Here is a 22,135-nt window from a genome sequence, read left to right as displayed (position 1 = left end):
AATCAATCCCACAGTACACCTGGAGATACCTCTGGTATTAGAAGTGTTTTTATATTCTGTATATTATACTATGAAATTAAACATCTCCTTTGTGATTAAAGCTGTCTTCATTTTTCCAAGTATCTATTAAGAATAAGGCAGTAGCCATCATTCTACACACTTTCTTAAAATTACGATTAATCTATTCTATTTTATTTTAACTGCTTCTATTTTGATGCTCCAAAACAAAGTAGGAAAACAAATTACCACTTATATCACATTTGCATGGCTTTTAATGTTTGCCTATTATCAAGTCTGCATGACACATCCCATTATAGGTCTGACTTTTCAGTTGCTTATAATTTTGCCAAACTTTAACCATCTGGAGTGAAATTTTATCCTCAGGCTATTTTTTTCTTCCTCCCCAGCTGAAATGGTTCAGAAGCGTCCAAGAGAAAAGTTAGGGGATAATGTGGGGTTTTTTAAGCTTTGATGCCATTTTTTTAAGAGGTTCTAGTGACCTTACACTTGGAAGCAAAGACTTGTGGATGACCAGGGTAACCATAAATAAATGCTGAGTCAGATCATAAAACAAATTATAGTTTGGTTTTTGTCTTTGTTGCAAGTAATTCAATGAAGCCAGATAGAAAATATGAGTTCGAAATCACATGCCACCACAGTGCTGCATTATTAACAAACTGGCTTATATTCATATTATTAAGTAATCTCACTTCCCTACATACTCCTGTTGTTCTCCCCTGGCTGGAAACCAAGAGGCTAGAAAACAACTTTTCCCTATATACAGAAACTGTTATTCTGCAGTTTGTGGAATTTTATTGTCATTTGGCCAAACTGAAAAAGCCTTTGAAAAATAAGTTAACACACGTTTGCTAAGGATTTGCTAGACCCTCATAATTAAATTCCCTAAAGACTCTTGTCTGCTTTCACCATAGTCCAGGCTGAAGCCAACAGTTTTAATCACAACTGCAACTTTGGGCTGCTGCTGAGCAGATCAAATCTGGATACAGACTGTGAATTGAGATCAAGGAGAAGTTTTCTTTGCACTGTTAATGCATGTAGCATGTCTGAGTCAAAGGCAAAGAAGAGTGGGGACCCAATGACTGAGAAGTAAGTTGAGACAAGTAATTTTGAGAACCCTAGGAATGAAGGCTACTTGAAGCAGTAACTAGACAGATCTGGGTTTAGAAGACCTTTTATTTAATGACTAAAGATGCTCTATTATTACTCCAATTCTTGTCTTGAGCAATGACCAGCATGTTTCTACTCTTGAACTGTTTTGGGGCAGCAGACAGGTACCTCTCTCTGAAAGGTACCTCACATGTTGATATTAAATAAAGAACACTGAATATCAAAAGACAAATTATATCCTCTTTATGAAAAACTCAAATCTAGATATTTCAAGTACTCTACGACCACAGATACTTTCAGTTAAATTCTCTAACTGAAATATAAATGGGGTGCATAAGAGTAATGGAGATTTTGTGACTAAAAGTGATACATCTAAAAGGACTTTCAGCTGGCAACAAACTCCAAATGCACTTTCATCCAATTTCTTACAGAAATTACCCACTCGAAGTTAAACTATCCCTATCAATTATGCAGTTTCTAAATGACATAACTAAATGGTAAATGTTACTTTGTCCCTTTTGGGTGGAAAAATAAATAATGAGCACCCTTCGTAGGATCCTGTTTATTTTGAATTCCCTCCCCACTCATCTTCCTGGCTTTTATTTAACAAAATCAGCAACATGTTGAAATCCTTCTCTTGGCATTTTGGTAACAAGCCCAGAATGCCCCTCCAAAGACAACTTCCTACCAAGAGTAGGCAAGACTCCCCAGCTATATGCTCTATTATCAGGCAGCCATCATTAGCCAGACAGCTTAACAGCCTAAGCCCCAGGCGACAGAGCTACTGACTAGCTCCAGTCAAAAGCAGAATTTGTTGCCCATTTACCCCATGCCAATGAACTGCATTCAGGTCACTAGCAATTCCCTAAAGAAAAATGACCAACTATTGTGGCAAACAAGAAAACATAGCACATATGAGGATCTGACAAGGATTTCTGGTAAATCTTCTTGTGGATATTTAAGGTGGTATCAGCCCCCTGGATGGCCCTTCCCCGGCATTTCTCTGACTGGGGTTATTGTCCCTGTGTAGCAGAACAGCAGAAGGCAACCTGTATCCCTGCCTGAGCTGCCCAAATTCACAGTCCAGTGCTTTCACACAAACCAATCTTAGTAAACTGTCCCTACTAACAAGACTGAATTTGTCCTCTTAGGTACAGTGTGAATAACTAAGGGAAGCAAGTCTTAAAACACCCCAGCTATATTTGTAAAAGGGTTTCTCTCAGAGCCCCAGGTCTTTCACAAAAATCATCTTCGTACATGTCAAAACACCTCAGAGCAGGTAAGTCCCTTCGGGGATCAGATAAGTTGGAAAAAGTATGTTGACTGTCACTTAATTCACTGAACAAAGCATTGGCATTCCTCCTTACCTCATTGATGGGAAGGTTCAAACTAGACCCCAGGCAGGGAAGTGAAGGCATGCAGCTTGAACACACCTTCTCCTAATGCTTTGACACCAGAGCCTATGTTGTCTCAAATTCACTTGAAATGTTTTAATTTCTTCGGAAGTTACACAAATTTTCACTGTCCAATAAAAACAGTAAATATACCACACCATGTAAAAATTTGAATTAAACACAGATTCCTCCTATTTTACATGTATAAACATGTAAGAACCCACATATATACCTAAGAAAAAGATGAGGAACTAGATCTGTTATGTATCAATGGTTCTATATAGAGCCCTCAATCGTTCTTTAGACTTCTGTTTAAGACGATCCAGGAGAAAATCATATGTAAGATGCATTTGACTCTGATTATTTAAAATACATCTCACTAAATCAAACAAAAGGTGTAGCTGTGATTCAGCACTAATAAAACGCACATGCTTTGGGACTGCTCCCTTGTCAGTTTGCTCTGGTCAGAATCAAAGAATTTATCTTTTTTCCTATCAAATGATATTGCATAACAAGCTACCATGTAATTTTAAGCTTGAAAGATGCTAAATGGAAGCTAAGCAAATACAAAAACTTTGGTCAGCAGAGGAGTGAAAGACTACTGTAACAGAAGTGGAAATGCAAAAAGATACTCCACAGCTGAAGACTGAGGCTCAAGACTTAGTAAGTTCAGCAGCTATGGGAAGGATTTGTGCACTCTATCAGAAAGGTATAAGACATTTTCAGATATATGGGTCACTTCCCTGATAGAAGACAATTATATGTGTAAAACTTATTGCTTCTTTGAAGATCTTTATACTCAAGATAAATGATACCAAAAGATACTTGTTTTTTTAGTACAACCATACTGTTGGACATTAAAATGTGTGACACATTAACTGACTTTTTAATCATTCATCTGTATTATACATTATTATAAAACATCTGGGCTCCTCTCAGCTTCACTATTCTCTGCTTTCTTCTCCAGTTCCATTTCTAGCCCTACTTCATTCTGATCTCTGTCCTTTAAAATACAGAATTTATCTTATATAATTATGAAAAAATATCAGAAAAAAGAAATAGAAAGTTTTCTCACAAGAAAAAAAACTTGCCTTATACCATGTTAATGACTTTTACTAACCTAGTCTTACTTATACTTCAAGCACAATATTTCATACGTTCCTTCTTTCAAGATGCTTGTACTGAAATAGAGATATGGCCTAAAGCTAGTCAGATTTTTATATACAAACACAATGGGTTGTCAAAATGTGCAGTGCAATTAACTGATCCATACATTAATCAATTGTCACATATGTAAGCATTTTAAACACAGTTAATCTCAGGTTAAAATGTCTGACCTAGTGAAGCAGTCTTTTTTATTGCCTTAGACTTGTTAGAACTTAAAAGGTTGAACAGAAAGAGAAGCATACTGCATGGTAAATAAAGTGCCTATGAACAGTCAACAGAGAACAAAATACCAAGCAGCTCCTTCATATGAGAGCAACACCTACTCTATAAAAACACCTGCCTTTATAAATGAGGCAAAGGTCATCAGAAAAAAAAAAAATAAAAGGACAGTGATCATGTAGTAATTAAAGGTTGTCTCATAATGCATACATATAAGGGAAGTGAAAGAAGGCTGCATGGTGCACAGCTAACAAAAAAGTACGAATCTGTTCATTTATGCAAGAATTGGAACAGGAAACTAACTCAATCTGAGTAAAACTGACCCATCTATTTCTGTTTTCCAAGCACATGAGAGTGTAGAAAGCAAAGACAGCTTTCCTAGAGGCTGCTGTGGATGGGACAGCACCAGAGTCCACACCATACCCCACTGATGTCAACAGTTGTTCGCTCAAGCTCACAGGTCAGTAAGCATGGAACAGCTGGGGCCAAACTGCAGAGACAAATTTTTAGTTAAACGTTTATCTAAAGAAAAGATTCTAGTGGTTGAAACATCAAAATACATGCACCCTGCATGCTTACACTTCCAATTCTAGTTACAAGAGTTCTACAAGCTAATGGATGGTTGCATGGCGATTTGTGTGTGCAGATACCAATTTTATAAAATTATGATAATGGTATATGCCTGTGCAAATCTGTGTGCACGAACATGTTGATGTATGTATATACACTGTGGGCTTGGATCCATACATCTGCCTTTAAAACTTTTAAGAATAGCATAAATTATGATTTTTTTGAAGCGTTGCCTCCTTAACTGTCATTTCACTATAGCAAATTATAATTCTATCAGATGGATGACCACTACAGACCTTGGGTTATTATTACAGCAGACAGAACTACATGAAAATTAAAGTCTGCAAACAATTCAATTCCCAAGGTGTTCTTATTTCAGTATCAAACTGAACAACAGGTTTAACTGTGTTAGGAATATCAGCAACTTGCACTCCTTTCTATTTATTTATAGTCAGTAACACTCCATTCATTATTTAAAAAGTTCATTCAAAGCAGTTACTAAGTGAATTCTCTCACAGAAAGAAAAATGGAAGATTTTTTTTTTAAATCCTTCTCAAAGATTCCAGACTTGCTTTACTCATCTGTTGCTAACTCAACTAAAATAAACAAAAACTACTATTAAAAACATACCGAGCATGCACTCAAAATCAAGGAAAAAGGCAAACTGATTAATGTTTCACATCTGAAGTCATTTCCTTGCACCTGCAGCTCCCATCTAGGAAAAATACTACAAACACCACTGAAAACAAGACTAGTATTCAGAACATGGGCAATTATTTTCACTGTTTTTACTTTCCCTCATCCCCACAATTCCTAAAGCTAGGAACTTTTACAGTTATTTTGGACAAGGTGAAAGTACACCACTATGATATTTAAACTTACCGTTTGTACCTCTGTTTATTTTAAATCTTTTATTCATTTAAACACTGACAGCACATTTGTTCAAGAAGGAACTTGAATAATAAACTTTGTTTATTATAAACTTGACTTCATTGCTTCTGCATTTGCAACTCCTGCTGTGATTGCTTATCCACCTATACCAGACACCGACATAAATACAATCTTAAGATTTCTTAAAAATAAAGTAAATGCATTTACAATTGGATATAGCCCTATCCCCTTTTCATTTTTAATCACAGTGACCAAACAACAGGATGATGTTAAAATTCTCTTCCCAGCAACTTCAATGGGAGCTGGATTTAGGCTACTGTGAAACAAGGTAAAAGCACAAAAAGCACACAATAAAATTTATATAGTACACAGCTCTTTCTCCACCAAATCAAGTATCTTCAAATGAAGGAAAGGATCTTTTTTTGACCTACATTAAGCACATAGCTATGGACATATTGCACATATTCAAATAAAAAGTACCCTAAGAAACCTGAAATAAAAGCATCACTTCCTCTTGCTTGAATAATTAAAAACACTGAACAATTTTTTTATCCGTAACCAAAATGGTTGTTTCTGGGTGCAGAAACAACATGCAGTATTTCATCTTATGAGACTGGAGTTAGATAAGCTACAAATTGATATTTCATAGCAGAGTGCTGGACAAAGGGAGAAGTTTCTAGTAGATGGGTAGTTCAATTACAATGCAGTCTAGCTATCACAACTAATAGTATAATGTGCTAAGACATTTTGCAGCATTTAAACAGTGTACTGACACAACTCATCTCACATCAACCAGGAGCAACAAACTAACTTTTTCTCACCAAAATGCAAGCCCCTTTCTTACCACCAGATTAAAACACTGGGCTGCTTCGTGTTTTTAGCAGTTTCATGATTTCTGTAATTTTCAAAAAGTTTCAGCTGTGTAATAGTCTAGTGTCATATTTATGATTTTGGACACCATAATGCAGACAAGGCTCATGTGGTCACTAGCATTTTCCACACTATGCCAAACATAACTGCTCATGGTCTCAGTAACATGGTACAGTAAACAGCTGCAGCAGTGGAAACATTAACTCCCTTAACACCGCAAACGTTCCTCCACAGGGCAGAGCTGCTACAGTGGAGCTACTATGCCTAACTTCTGGGCCACTTGACATATGAAAGAATCCACAGGTCTGTCAGCTATTTGTAAGATACACGGGCATACATCTCAACCCTAAGAGTGAGATTCAAAACGGCAGGCGCACGAGGAAAGAATCCCTGTGGCTGGAAGAAACAGGGAAGTGTTAGACCCCATTCCCTCAAAATCAGAGGCCCTTACTCTGTGTTGCAAGGAGACATTTATCACCATCCTGAATCCCCCCAAAGATTTCAACCATAACTCCAGAAAAGGCAGACTTCAGCAAAGAAACTGGTTTCAGAAGTTCACTCATACCCCTTCTCTCTTCCCCTGCCCCTCACTCTCATCACACTGCTCTTCTAGTGATGCCAACTATTTGTCATGTTGTGCCTTTTGTTTCAGGCCTGTTTTTAACCACGATGACTTCAGTCACCTGGTTCACAGACACCCCCATGAATGGGTGGTGTCCCACAGCGTTACAGAAGCAACAAGCTGCAGCGCCATGGCACAGCTGGATTCATCACCAATGACAGGATTTCCTAGAACTTTGGGTTCAGAGCGCTATGTCATTTCCTTCTCAAAACAAAACACTGGAGGACAAGACAGTCCCCCTTTTAATGCTACAACCAGTGGTTAGAGGACTTTTTCAGAAAGACCCAGGGGGAGGTAAATTTCTATTTATAACCCCAGGTGGGTTCTCTACATAACAGATGGTACAATATACTGTGATGTGACTTGCTCAATCTTCCCTTTTGAAGCTGTTCTACTTTGCATGGAATAACTATACGCCATTTATGTCAGCAAGAGAACAAGCTAAGTGTGTAGTTCAAGTGATTAATATATGCAGTTGGACGTTGGGAGGGCAGATTCCGATTCCTAATTCAACATTATATTTTACAACCAAGCCTTCACCAATCCAGGAAGAAATCCTGTTCTATGAGAACAACTGCTCTTAAGAGTGGGCTGCCACTGCATGGTATCACCGTCAGAGAAAGTCTACTGAAAGAAAGAAACAGCACATCTTAAACATCACATTTAGATTAATACTTCAGTAACAATGTTTTAGAAAGCATGGGAGTATGGACCATGATGAGGAAACCTATACAGAGGCTGTGACAAGACTGTAATGCAGGTGGGTGCAATGTCACAGAGTGATCGGGACATCACTCCCTGACTTGGTGAGAAAGAAACGGTTCTCATAAGCAAGACTGTGAAATTATAAGCATTGAATGAAGCAGCATGCACAGAGGAAGGAAATAAAGTCAGAAATATAATGTGCACACACTGTTACAGTTTATAGAAGTTCTCAGTTACATTCCTACTCTGTGTTTCTTCTCTATCAGAAACAGGTATCAGGGGAAAGACTGACTGATCACAACCAAAACCCATGAGCTAAAAGACTACAGGAGACAGTTCCAGTACGGTAAATGACCCTATCTTTGAGAACATCAGCACCTATGAATGTTGACCTTTCAAAGTATCAAGTTTAAAAAAAAAATAAATAAAAATCACCCATTGTTTACATTATCAGATACTAGCAAGGTGTCCGATTTATGTATCACCCTGAAAAAAAAGTTCTGCCCTCTAGCAGGTAGGAATTGCACCAATATTGCCAAGTTACAGTTGCCATTCTCTTTTCACCACAACCAGAAGTGGTGATTTAGTTAGTCAAACCAAAAGTTTAGGTCATTTGTTTTTTTCAGAAAGTGAGGAACAACCCCAAGCACAGTACCTGAGAAAGAACAAGCTGCCCATGGAACCTATGGACAAATTTTCGTAAAGATGCAAGGTATGAAGCCTCTCCTATTGTCCTTGCCAGAGACCGCAAAAGGAAGTAACCCTGCAAGAAATTAAGCCAGAAACAAATAGAATGCTATGAATTCACTGACGTCTAGAAGAAAGAAGTCTCTTATCATTAGTAAAGCAATTTCAATAAAAATCAGCTGACAACACTCACCTTCAAATAGTGAACCTGCATGAAGATTTTTTCTGCTTTAAGACCATGTTTGACAACAGATGCTCCAGACTCACTCAATTCTCCTGTGCTCTCCTTTTTGGGCCTAAAATGGTAACACACTAAGTCTTGGATAAGTAAGTAAAGAAATAACTCATACATTACACATACTCATAGTTGAAAGCATCATGAATGACATACTAACTTTAGACACCTGTGACTAGTTCAGTCTTTTTCTTTACCCTAAGTATGTAACTTGGCTTAGACAGACAAACAAACGTCATACTTTTAATGCAATTTTGTACATAGCTGACCACATAGCTGGGGTACAAACGAAATCCATCACTAATTTGGTGTACTCTTTTCACTGCCAGCATGACATCACATTGCATGCCATTCTACAGTGCACAGACACATTATGAACAAAGAGAAACAAACAAAAAAAGACATTTTAAGGGGAAGGGGAAAGGAAGGGGAAGGGCAAAGAAAGGGGAAGGGGAAAGAATGGGGAAGGGAATTGAAGTCATTATGTTCAACTAAAGATTTCTCTTCTTATACCTGAACATTGGCTTAACTGCTTACATGACTATACTTGCAAGAACAACCTCTTTCACCTGCATGCAATACACTGCAGAAGAAATAATGGTCTGTTTTTCATTTTTGCAGTTTGGGGTTGGAAGAAAAGTAGTTGAAGTTTTAAAAGAGCAAGCCTTTCACATACACACAGGTTTGGGGTTTACAGACAATAATGTCTAGAACAAACCTCCTTCTTCACTGCCTGATTTTAAAATGTAATACAGCATCTGGTATGCCAGAAATCTACAGCAGTAAAGTTTGGAGGACTTCTAGGCTCTTATGAGCACAGAGTGAAACTAAAGAGAAGCTATGCAAACATTTTTTCTTCATTTGTAAGCAGTGCCGTCATAGGCATAGTACTGAAGAGCCCTCTAGCTTTTTTTCTTCCATCCAGGAAACATCCCAGCTAACAGAGGTCTGAGAACAGATGTCTGTCTTAGGAGCCTAACCCTCTGACTGAAGCAACCTCTCCAATTCTAACTGTGGATTTTGAAATGGCCAGTCTTGGAAACCAAACATCTTTTCCCCCACTTTCACAGAATAGGGGCAACACAGGCCACAGCAGAGCACAATTCTTCAAACCACATCACTCCCACACTTCTCAGGAGCTAATCCCTGTGATCAAATTTCTTTCATATCTATGTCTGCTTTGAGGAAAACATTCTTCCTTTTTTGTATCTGTGTAGTGGTTTCTTATTAGAGTTTTGTCCAGAGTCCTAAGCTGTTTTTTTCACCCTTTAGGCACTACATTTAGGACCTGTGCACATGAAATTCACTTCACACAGTAAAATCTTGATAAAATATAACTGTTTGAAATAGAATAGAAAAACAAAATGCAGATTCAATTTTATACTGTTCCTAACACAGTCCTTTACCACACTATAGTTCATATTTTCTTTCAAGGAAGATCTTCCTTCAACACTGAAAGGAGAAGATCAATAATTGATTTCTTATCCTATGGTCACTCCAGTTCTTCAAGACAACATCATTGCAGACCCACTGTAGAAGAGCAGAGGTCCACCTCTTTGCATTCTGGATCAGTCTCCTGGAAGGAAGGCCTGCTGGCACTCCATACGTGACTCTTCATTGTTCTCTGCATATATAAAGAGCCAAAACTGCTTCATTTCTCTCATAATAAATAGCCCAGTCTATAGACTTTGAAAAATGGAGTTGGAGCACAGGCTATGGGATCCACACTAAACCAAAATATCTCCCATAATCACAATTACTCTAAATCAGGCAACCATACTTCCTTCCTTCCTCCTCCAACTCTGTGCCTGTGTAGATCCTAATAGGTGACTAGAAAGCAGTATCCCATCTGGATGATGGTACTGAAGAATTTCCTTTTGCAAAGGATGTATATATACTCCTGATAATGTCTGCAAAAGAGTGTAAATATCCAGAAAGTTACCCTGTTCTCTGCTGGTCAGTACTTCAGCATACTATTTTAAAGCAATGCTTAGTATATTTATAACACATTGAAGGTACAGAGACTGAAAGTTTGTTACACTGACCTACATCTAACCTAGTTGATGAAGCTAGGCATAATGCTAAAGGCAAGCTGATTCAAGGTATTCAAGCTGCTACCTGGCACATTTTAGATACTGGCAAATTTCTGAAGGAAGCAAAAGATGCTGCTTTTTGTTTGCTGGGCAGAGAAGTACATTGTACAAAGTAAAAGCACAATTCATGAGGAAGTCCTTGGTAATTAAATGCTCTGATGTACTAGGTAGTCATGAAAACCTACGCAGAGACCACGACAGATCATCTGAAAGGCATGTTTCCTATCAGTGTGATAGAATAAAACTCTTTAAACACCTACAGAGCAGTCAGAGAGCATTGCTTCAGGAGGGAATGGACTTGACTCAAGTGGAACTCAGAGACAACTTTAGAATTAGATATCAACACTGGTTTGTCTTGATGAAGAATCACAAGCTGCAGTTCAGTCATATGGGCCACGACATGAAACAATCTCAACACCAGCTTTATTCCACAGAACAAAACGGACTTCTCTAGTCTTCTTTGCTTTCATAACATGAGAGACTGGATGAGAGTGCTGGTGTCAATGCTTGCCAGCAGAATGAGTGCCAGGACATCTTTCACAGGTGCTTTTATCCCTGCAGGTTTGCTTCAAACTCTGTGAGAAAATACACAGGATTCTGTCTGAAGTCTTATCCTGTATGAGCACTACAGTGCCACAAATTCCCTCTTCAACACTAAGATTTACTGGTGCTGCCTTTCAGAGCTGCTGCCCACTGAAAAGACGCTTACCTATTTCTTTCATACCTGACTTCTTTTTTCACAGGTAGCTTATAAGATGCTACTATAACATAATATCAAATATCCATAATAAGAAGAAACATCATGCTGATGATCAGTTTGCTGAGTGGCTTTCGCCTAGTCTGAACAGGTATTCATTTGCTGGATCAAAAGTTAATAGGATCAGCTGACAAGTTTTGGGCAGGGTTTTCCTTCTGTCAGGAGAAAGCACAGAAAGTCATATGATCATCCTGCAGGGAACAAAAACATAATTGAAGAATAAGCTTATGCTTGGGAAGAGTGGGTTGGCTGATTTTTTTACTTCCTGATATAATTGGCAAGAAGTAACAAACAGTTATCATTTGATTTTAATATCCTTGTATAAAAACACAAGCCTGAACCAGCAAAAGCCTCAGTACAGACCCAAAACCCAGTGCAATGCCAAGACTGAAATTTTCTCTCTTACATGCTGTCATGGTTTAACCTCAGCCGGCAACTGAGCACCACACAGCCACTTGCTCACTCCCCCCACCCCAGCAGGATGGGGGAGAGAATCGGAAGGGTAAAAGTGGGAAAACTCGTGGGTTGAGATAAAAAGTTTAATAATTGAAATAAAATAAAATAGTAGTAGTAATAGTAGTAGTAATAATAATAATAATGATAGATGAATATGCAAAGCAAGTGATGCATGATGCAATTGCTCACTACCCACCAACTGATGCCCAGCCAGTACGTAAGCAGCAATCGCTGCCCCCCAGCCAACTCCCTCCAGCTTATATACTGAGCATGACGTCACATGGTATGGAATATCCCTTTGGCCAGTTTGGGTCAGCTGTCCTGGCTATGCTCCCTCCCAGCTTCTTGTGCACCTCTTTGCTGGCAGAGTATGAGAAGCTGAAAAGTCCTTGACTTAGTATAAACACTGCTTAGCAACAACTAAAACGTCAATGTGTTATCACATTATTCTCATGCTAAAACCAAAACACAGCTCTATGCCAGCTACTAGGAAGAAAATTAACTCTAGCCCAGCCGAAACGAGGACACATACCAACTCTGGAAAGCACATGGACATACTTTCAGAAGGAAGAAAAAAAAAACAGTAAACGTACAAAGAGAGAACCTATTCAAGTCCATGCCACAAAAATAGTAGAGAATATTTATATCTGACTGAAACGAGTGGAAAGTCCTTAAATGCAACCACAGGAAACTAGAGACATCAGAGAGGAAGAGACTGCCAGAATCCCAAGATGTATCACGTTCCTCTCCTGAAGTGTATATTAGAGGCATATTTTTCAAACAAGAAACGATTTGTCATTCTTCTGTATTAGCATTGAGAATACCACCACGTGAAAGGTTAGCAGCATGCTTATTAGCGAGACTTAAGTCTACTAACTGTAGAAGTCAATAGAAAGCTTAAGTTTCAATTTCAAGACAAAACAATCCTTCCTGAGTTTCAAACTACAAAGGATACTTTGGCCCTTAGAAAAATTATTTTAAAAATTTACACTACACACACATTTTATTAAAAGTAACAACTACATAATTAACACAAAAGACAAATGTGATTCCATAATGTTGAAAATGGAACCATATATCCAGATAAGCTTCATATCACAAGAACCAATGTTCCTAAAAATAATTTATTTTAAAACAAAGAAGAACCTCAGCATCTGTCAATCAGTAGTTGTGTTGGTAGCAGCTGTATGACAGCTAGTGATAAGGCTTGCTTTCATATTTACACCTATCATCAAATTGCACACTTGCAAATGTATAACTTCACTGACTCAGCTTACACATAGCATACACAATTCATCAGTAAGCATGAAGTAAAACAGATCAATGAAAGGCTACAGCCATGTAAAGTTGGTGACATGTTTTCAGATGACATGAGGCCATAAAGAGGAATTTCTATGTTGGTGAACAGTGCCCAAATATAAAAGGCTTTTAGGTCCTATTGGGAAAGCACAAAAAGAAGGGAACACCTCAAAATGAATGAAATGGCAACAGTCTTCCAAAAACATTTAAAAGTTGATTATGTAGAAGACGAGGATCAATTTGTTCTTCACTTCCACTTGGTGAAAGAAAAGAAGACATCTACATTGTTTGAAATAAACAATATTTCACCTGTGCATTAGAAAGGAATTTTTAACTCTTAACACTAAAACAGCTTAGCTAAGTACCGTAGAAACTTTTTTTATTGGTGGTTTCTAAGAACATGTTAGCAAAAACCTGCTTAAGATGGTCTGTGTATACTGCCTGTATTTCAGGGTAGGAGAATGGTCTACATAATCTCTTGAAATCCGTCCTTGTACTTCTGTGATTTGTTCAGTGTAGGGCTAATTTGAGTTAGGATTGAAGTAAACTTGTTTTTCTTGGTCAAAGACTGGGGGGAGACAAGTAGTGGAGATGTTAGGTAGCCACTCAAGATAAAAGACTATGGCAAATTCCCAAGACACCAATCAGAACAGCCCAGGTTATTAATCATTAGCAAAGCAAGAATCTTTTTTTGATCTAATGTCTTTAGCTGTGTAAGAAGAAGCGTTGAGCTCAGCATCTGGTACCTAAAGACCAAAATCTTGTTTACATAGCATTATTAGTCATTTCTAAAGAGAAAGTAGATTTGTATAGTTCATCATGCTTTTTCCTTTGTTTTTTAAAGGTTCGTTCAGCTTGGCAGTTAAGATGCCATACTCCTGTATGTGCTTGTCTTCAGTCACAGAACATGAATCTGTTACGGCTTCAAACAGTGAACTTTGTTCAGGAAATGGCCTTCTTTTTTCCCTGAATAGAGGCTCTTGTAAACTGCTTAGAAACATTTTATATCAAACTAAATCCCATGGTTTTTGAAAGCTTTCTATAACAAAGAGAAAAGCAATTGCATTATACAGAAGATGATAACCTAGTGAATTTAATTTGACTTTTCTTTTTTCTTCAGGAGGAAATTAGGAAATGCAGTGGATTTAATCAGGTGATTTGGACGCATATCCTTTGAAGGGAGAAAATGGTGGAAAACAGGAGAGAGAGAACATGCAAAAGCAAAGATTACACTGTCATATTGTTACCTTAAAACTTGCAGCTCTTCTTCAGAGTTCTGCACCTCATCTCTGAGTCGTCGCCAGCGAAGTAAAGCTTTCAATTCCTGCTGCCCTCTTACTTCATCATGTGAGAGCTGCTTAGTGTACAAAAAACACAGATAACTGATTGCTGTTTCTCAACAGGCAATAATAATTTTAAGAAGAAGAAACTTGTTTTGTTTCCCTTTAACGTGCAGAAGATGCAGGAAACAGTACCAATATCCATGATAAAAAGAACCCAAAACAACAGTTGCTGCTGTAAGAGTTAATAGCAGCACTAAGGAAAACAGAAGCCTCACTGCGCGCATCAAATCAATAGTCGGTTAAATATTTCTGCCTGAGGAGAGAGATGGGCATGTTGTTTTCCCTTTAGTGACCGGCAATAAGTGAACTGAATGTTCAGTACAGATATCTGGCATACCAGTTTTGGCTGCGTCTTCACTATTCCCAGCCTTGAAAGCAAAGAGCTGCTTTGTGTCCTGACTTCACCCCTCTTTCCTACTACTTCTGACACACTTGTGAAAGCTCCCTGTTGTATTTTCCCCCATTTACATAATATTAAGAGAGATGCATAATTATGAAATAAATGCCAGGTTGTCAGCTTACAAATAACAACTAATTTATGCTTCTCTATTATAAGAAAAGATGGGAGATGGAAGAAAGCAAAAGCAGCTAATATTATCCTGCATTACACCAATATTTCTGTCACATGAAATTATTGTCAGGCACTATGGAATATACTTATAATCCTACAATTGTATGATTGCACAGCACCAAAACTACTCATAAATTCTAAGAAGGGAAAAAAAAAGCAATAATACATTTTCTGACCTTATAAATTAACAAGGGCACTAATCACTCTGTTTTGTTGCTTACTCCTTTCCATTCAGCTACATGGAAGTGTGTCTACTACAATAAAAATGCTTTCAAGTGACTCGCAAAAGCGTAGAATTAATGTGAACAGCTCACAGCAGAGGAGTGATGCTCAATGTAAGAGCAGAAATTAGTTTTAGGACTAGAAGGGAAAAGCAAAGTGTTTGGACAGCCTTCCTCACTTTCTTGTTCCAGAAACATGGTAAGTGACAAGGAATTCTGTTTTGTTCAGTGCTATAAATATGCCTGATACTTAATAAAATGGAGGCTCAGAAGAGTGTACAATGTCAGTTCCCAGTCCCATCTGCTCTTCCACAGATGGAGCTCTGCAGACTTAAGGGGTAGAATCAGGGCCTGACACAAGAACAAGAATAAATGACTAACACACAAAATGCTTGAAGTAGCAGAGGTACAACGAAAATAAGAATTGGATCAGAAAACCACTTTACAAGCTGACATGCAATTTATGAGCTTTTCACTTTAAGGCAAACAATGATTTCTAAGCCTCTGACATGAGGGTAACTCCTGCTGGGCAGTGTAAGAGAAAAAAAGTGTAAGTGCTGGTGCCCTATTTCATCAGCTTCCATTTTGTTTTGATGTATGCTTCTTGGCTGTCCACTGGACAAAAACAGACCACTTTCATTAGGTACCTGGAATATTAACAATATTCAGTAAGACTCTGCTGATTATTCCAGTTTCAGGAACACAATACAAGTGGAAAGAACGCAGAGCAACTGTTTGATAGCTGAATTGTAATAATTGAGTAGTACATTTGTGGGAAGGTAATCATTGACAGGCAGATGTTTCCATTCTCATTTGCACTGGCCTCTACCTCTGTAAAGATTGGTGTTCATTGTGGATCAGGAAGGAATTTTTTTTTTAAAAAATCAAGTTATCATGCAAATTCCAATATTATTTTAAAAGACTTATCTTCATAACACAGGAGCTTTAATTTATATCTAATTCACAGCAGGATATATAATTTTGATTTCCACATAATTCAATTGAGAAGTGATGTATCGTCACCTTACCTGTTGTGCCCTAGCCCAAAATATATCTTCTAAAAAAGTGGCAAACCCTTCACTTATCCACTCTTCAGTCCAATCACGCGCACCAATGGCCAGTCCAAACCAAGCATGAGCAATTTCGTGGCACAGACGTGTTCCACAGAGATGGCTCCCTCCTGGTAATACACTCTGTGACAGGAAGATGATGTGTGGGCTGCACAATAGGAATGAGTGACAAAATACATTACTGACTTGTTATAACAAGCATTGCATGGCCATAATAATGTATAGGCTTTATTAGCCTTGTCAGCCTGTTATTACTATATGCATGCTAGATCATGACTGATAGTTTATAGCTCAGGCATTTTTAGGAATTAGACTGTACTTTATTGTTGGTTGGCAGAGAATCAAACCAAAATTCTGCCAAGCAGTTGTTTTGTATTCAACCGTCAAACAGCTATTACCTGTAAGAAGTAACTTAAACCAAAGTTTTATATTTTTCAAATTACAAGACTGATTTACTTCAATAGAAGCATTTATATATAAGCCACGATAATAAAAGATGAGCAGGTGTGAATATAGGCAGCAAGTATTTAGCAGTTAAATGATCAAAGCTGGAAATAAATAAAGCAGAAACATTTTATAAAGAAAAATCACTACCCAAGAGCAACAAGAGCCATGTATAGTAAAGCACACGTGCTTGTTAAAACTTAAAACAAGCTAAAAAGATACCATCTGATGATAAGAGTTGATCATTCCTGCAAATGCAGAGGAAGAAGAACATCCTTTACCACAAGCACAGAAGTGAGAAGGAGGCTCAATATTCACTAATTATCTGCTTTTCACAACAGGGGAGAACAACCCAATCTGTATCTACTCTGCTTTGCACTCAAGTACTGTAAGAAGAAATTGGGGGAAAAAACTGTTATGAATTATTGCTCTGCTATTGAAAACACTTACACCGAATTGCAAGGTACTGCAGTTCCCAACTCATGTTCTGCGGTAAGGCAATTTCTACTATGCTCATAGACATTACAGATGTTAACGTCTCAAAAGTTACATAATTTTTGAGATTAAGTACATCTAGGAAAGAAAAGTAGCAGAATTAAGCCCTCTGACTAACACGCAAGGGATTAACAGGGCACGCAAGGGATTAACAGGGCACCGTGCCACATATGGGAGTAGGAAGGGCACAAACCAAGACCATCAACTGCAGAGTATTCCTGCACTAACCCTCAGCATCCATAATCTGCATTTCAACTGTTTTCTCAACTCCAGACAGTTAGAAAGGAAATAAAGCATAATGGTAATACCTTCAAGACCACTGGTCTTTAAAACTAAGTCTAGCCTTCTGAGCATGGGAGGGGAGCGCATGGCCTTAAGACATTTCCAAGAGTCAAATATTATTCGTCAGCGTTCCAAAGAGCTTCCCCACCCACCCTACCCTTCCGTTGGAAACGTTAAAACACCCACAGTTTTCTTGCAACCAGTTGAATGTCTGGAACTGAGACCATAAAATATGATACACACTTAAATAGAAAAACATACTCAATAACCATCTCCTCATAAAATAATAACAGTCATCCAGCAAAGCAAGTTAATACATTTCAATCAGCTAGCATTGTAAGAAACATTGTAAGAAATTAAAGCACTAATAGAAGAATCAAGTCACAGAGAACAAAGCAAGAAAAACCAGCAGCTCTCCAAATGTTCACCAAAAGCAATTCTGATTAAGAGAAGTGAAGGAGGGAGAGAGGGGGGAAAAGTGCAAGCGCAGAAGCTGCAGAACATAATGAACCTTTTATTACAAAGCCCCTGATGAGAAGAATAACTGCGGCTTCAGGGGTATTACTTTGGTCAGTTGTAAGTAAATGACCCCTAACTGTGGCATGTGTACAGTGCTACAAAGAAAAACTGCAGAAATGGACCAAGTAAATAACATTCCAGACATACTGCTGGCAGTGTTTCAGCCATTTGGTCAAGCAAAACAAAAGTAACTTCATGCCTTATAAACAGACTCACAGAATGGTTTGCATTTTAAGTCTACTGTAAGTAAATACACAATAAAAGTAAAGATTGTATTTCCTGCTTTTTCCAATCACTTAAATAATAGAAATGGCACATTTGGACTATCTTCTTTATGGAAGGATTATAAATCACTTCAGTGAGAAAAATGTATATGAGTTAAATTTTGGCCAAAGAATAAGAATACAACTTTCTACAAGGCTAAAAATAAGATTAGGTGCTGCAGCAGAATTTCATTTTAGAGTCTGGGTACAGCCAGCAACTTCCTTTCCTGGGAACACCTTAAGTGATTCCTTTTATTTTGTTTGCCCTTAACAAGCAGCAATATCTCCAATTCAAAGCCTCACATACCAACAGATATCATAGAATCATAGAATCATAGAATCATTGAGGTTGGAAAAGACCTCTAAGATCATCGAGTCCAACCGTCAACCCAACACCACCAGGCCCACTAAACCATGTCCCTAAGCGCCTCATCTACACGTCTTTTAAATACCTCCAGGGATGGGGACTCCACCACTTCCCTGGGCAGCCTGTTCCAATGTTTCACCACTCTTTCAGTAAAGAAATTTTTCCTTACATCCAATCTAAACCTCCCCTGGCGCAACTTGAGGCCACTTCCTCTCGTCCTATCGCTTGTTACTTCGGAGAAAAGACCAACACCCACCTCGCTACAACCTCCTTTCAGGGAGTTGTAGAGAGCGATGAGGTCTCCCCTCAGCCTCCTTTTTTCCAGGCTGAACAACCCCAGTTCCCTCAGCCACGCCTCATAAGACTTGTTCTCCAGACCCCTCACCAGCCTCGTTGCCCTTCTCTGGACACGCTCCAGCACCTCAACGTCCTTCTTGTAGTGAGGGGCCCAAAACTGAACACAGTATTCGAGGTGCGGCCTCACCAGGGCCGAGTACAGGGGCACGATCACTTCCCTACTCCTGCTGGCCACACTATTTCTGATACAGGCCAGGATGCCATTGGCCTTCTTGGCCGCCTGGGCACAGTGCCGGCTCATGTTCAGCCGGCTGTCGACCAACACCCCCAGGTCCTTTTCCGCCAGGCAGCTTTCCAGCCACTCTTCCCCAAGCCTGTAGCGCTGCATGGGGTTGTTGTGGCCAAAGTGCAGGACCCGGCACTTGGCCTTCTTGAACCTCATACAGTTGGCCTGGGCCCATCCATCCAGCCTGTCCAGGTCCCTCTGCAGAGCCTTCCTACCCTCGAGCAGATCAACACTCCCACCCAACTTGGTGTCGTCTGCAAACTGACTGAGGGTGCACTCAATCCCCTCATCCAGATCATCAATAAAGATATTGAACAAGACCGGCCCCAGTACTGAGCCCTGGGGAACACCGCTCATGACCGGCCGCCAACTGGATTGGACTCCATTCACCACAACTCTCTGGGCCCGGCCATCCAGCCAGTTTTTGACCCAGCGCAGAGTCCACCTGTCTAAGCCGTGAGCCGCCAGCTTCTCGAGGAGAATGCTGTGGGAGACGGTGTCAAAGGCCTTGCTGAAGTCCAGGTAGACCACATCCACAGCCTTTCCCTCATCCACTAGGCGGGTCACCTGGTCATAGAAGGAGATCAGGTTGGTCAAGCAGGACCTGCCTTTCATGAATCCGTGCTGGCTAGGCCTGATGCCCTGGTTGTCCCGCTCATGCCTTGTGAGCGCCCTCAAGATGAGCCGCTCCATAATCTTCCCCGGCACCGAGGTCAGGCTGACAGGCCTGTAGTTCCCCGGATCCTCCTTCCGGCCCTTCTTGTGGATGGGCATCACATTGGCAAGCCTCCAGTCTTCCGGGACCTCCCCCGTTAACCAGGACTGCTGATAAATGATGGAGAGCGGCTTGGCGAGCACCTCCGCCAGCTCCCTCAGCACTCTCGGGTGGATCCCATCCGGCCCCATAGACTTGTGAGCGTCCAGGTGGCATAGCAGGTCATTGACTGCTTCCTCCTGGATTACGGGGGGTTCATCCTGCTCGCCGTCCCCGTCTTCCAGCTCGGGGGGCCGAGTACCCTGAGGATAACTGGTCTGGCTGTTAAAGACTGAGGCAAAGAAGGCATTGAGTACCTCAGCCTTTTCCTCATCCTCAGTGACAATGTTCCCCCTTGCATCCAATAAAGGATGGAGATTCTCCTTGGCTCTCTTCTTGTCATTAATATATTTGTAAAAACTTTTTTTGTTGTCTCTAACGACAGCGGCCAGATTGCGTTCTAGCTGGGCTTTTGCCTTTCTCATTTCTTCTCTGCATGACCTAACAAGATCCCTGTACTCTTCTTGAGTCGCCTGCCCCTTCTTCCACAAGCGGTAAACTCTCCTTTTTTTCCTGAGTCCCAGCAAGAGCTCCCCGTTCAGCCAGGCCGGTCGTCTTCCCCGCCCGTTCTTCTTACGGCGTACAGGGACAGCCTGCTCCTGCGCCTTTAAGACTTCCTTCTTGAAGATCGTCCAGCCTTCCTGGACCCCTTTGCCCTTCAGGACCATCTCCCACGGGACTCTCTCAACCAGTGTCCTGAACAGGCCAAAGTCCGCCCTCCGGAAGTCCATGGTTGTGGTTTTGCTGCCCCCCCTCCTTACTTCACCAAGAATGGAGAATTCTACCATTTCATGGTCGCTAAGCCCAAGACGGCCTCCGACCACCACATCTCCCACCAGTCCTTCTCTGTTTGTAAACAGCAGGTCGAGCGAGGCACCTCCCCTAGTAGGCTCACTTACCAGCTGTGTCAGGAAGTTGTCTTCCACACACTCCAGGAACCTCCTAGACTGCTTCCTCTCTGCCGTGTTGTATTTCCAGCAGACGTCCGGGAAGTTGAAGTCCCCACGAGAACAAGGGCTAGCGATTGAGAAACTTCTGCCAGCCGCTTATAGAACGCTTCATCCGCCATAGAACGCTTCATCCGCCTATATATCACTATATATCGCCTATATATCACTATATATCACTACAGAGCAGTGCAAAGTTCCCATTTATCTTAAGAGGAATTTTATCAAAGACTGAACATGTTTCGTAGTATGTCCAGCATCTATTAGTTTGGGGAGAAGTTTGGTTCTATTTATTAGTTTAAAATACAGATCCTCTATTTTCAATACATGTTTGGATTCGAGAAACTCTGCTCCACCTCTACTGATACCAACCAAATCTACATTTTTTTACATCATCTAGGATGTACAATGTTATTCATTGCACATTGTTACTATCAGTGTTGTTCCTAAAACACTCACTAATTCAAGAAAGTGTCTATGTGAAAAATAAGATAACCAGGATGATGATTAAATTGCAATAACCAAAAACTTTTTTTTTTTTAACCAGAATAGGAATTTGGCCCTCCTACCATCCATTTGATTTACTAGGAACAAATTATAAGGCTTGATATCCATTGCTTTCATTGGAATTGAAAAGGAAAGAATGCCATTCATACACTAGGAATGGACAAAGGTGATTCACCTCAGCAATTACATCAAGACCTGATGAAGTATGTGCAGCTTCTAAATACCTCTAGCTGATGTCTTTTCAAGTCTGGCCCAAGTTTCTACAGCAGGCCAGAACAGGCTAGCTGGATGTGGTAAGGAAGATGGGAAACCTCTCCCAGTTAACGAAAAAATAAAAACCCCACCAGTCCTTCCCAGGAAAGCTGGACAAGTTCCCAATAGCTCTTGCAGAAAAAGAAGTTAATGACTTGTTTTCAACAAGTATACACGTGGTTACACTTTTAAAGCAAAAGGTTATTATTCTGACCAGAATCACACCCTCATAACTTACATCTTCATTATCAGTTGACTGAAAGAAGGAGCAAGCTCCCTCTCCCAGTTAAACTGCAGTTAAGAGAAATCTCAACACTGTAACTATGGTATGAATGCATATGAAGGAAAAACTGAGCCCCAAAAG

General features: G+C 39.8%; 1 protein-coding gene across 10 annotated transcripts in view; it reads right to left on the bottom strand.

The window, feature by feature from the left end:
* The window catches only part of AOPEP (aminopeptidase O (putative)), a 230,758-nt gene that overhangs the window by 122,100 nt on the left and 86,523 nt on the right, over window positions 1-22,135 (bottom strand). For 8 of the 10 annotated variants that reach the window (XR_012997438.1, XR_012997439.1, XM_076362845.1 and 5 more), the window contains 4 exons: window positions 16,257-16,446; window positions 14,341-14,450; window positions 8,447-8,549; window positions 8,222-8,329 (listed from right to left, as the gene is read on the bottom strand). Coding sequence is in view for 8 of the 10 variants with exons in the window: in XM_076362845.1 (XP_076218960.1) it covers window positions 8,222-8,329; window positions 8,447-8,549; window positions 14,341-14,450; window positions 16,257-16,446 (511 nt within the window). In the remaining 2 variants the exon portion in view is untranslated. The remainder of the gene's footprint in view (window positions 1-8,221; window positions 8,330-8,446; window positions 8,550-14,340; window positions 14,451-16,256; window positions 16,447-22,135) is intronic. The other 2 variants (XM_076362844.1, XM_076362849.1) reach the window with 2 other exon arrangements.

The sequence above is a fragment of the Aptenodytes patagonicus genome, chromosome Z, assembly GCF_965638725.1.
Source record: "Aptenodytes patagonicus chromosome Z, bAptPat1.pri.cur, whole genome shotgun sequence".
Taxonomy (NCBI): domain Eukaryota; kingdom Metazoa; phylum Chordata; class Aves; order Sphenisciformes; family Spheniscidae; genus Aptenodytes; species Aptenodytes patagonicus.
Note: the sequence above shows the minus strand (reverse complement) of the source record. Positions and strands in the feature narration are given on the sequence as shown.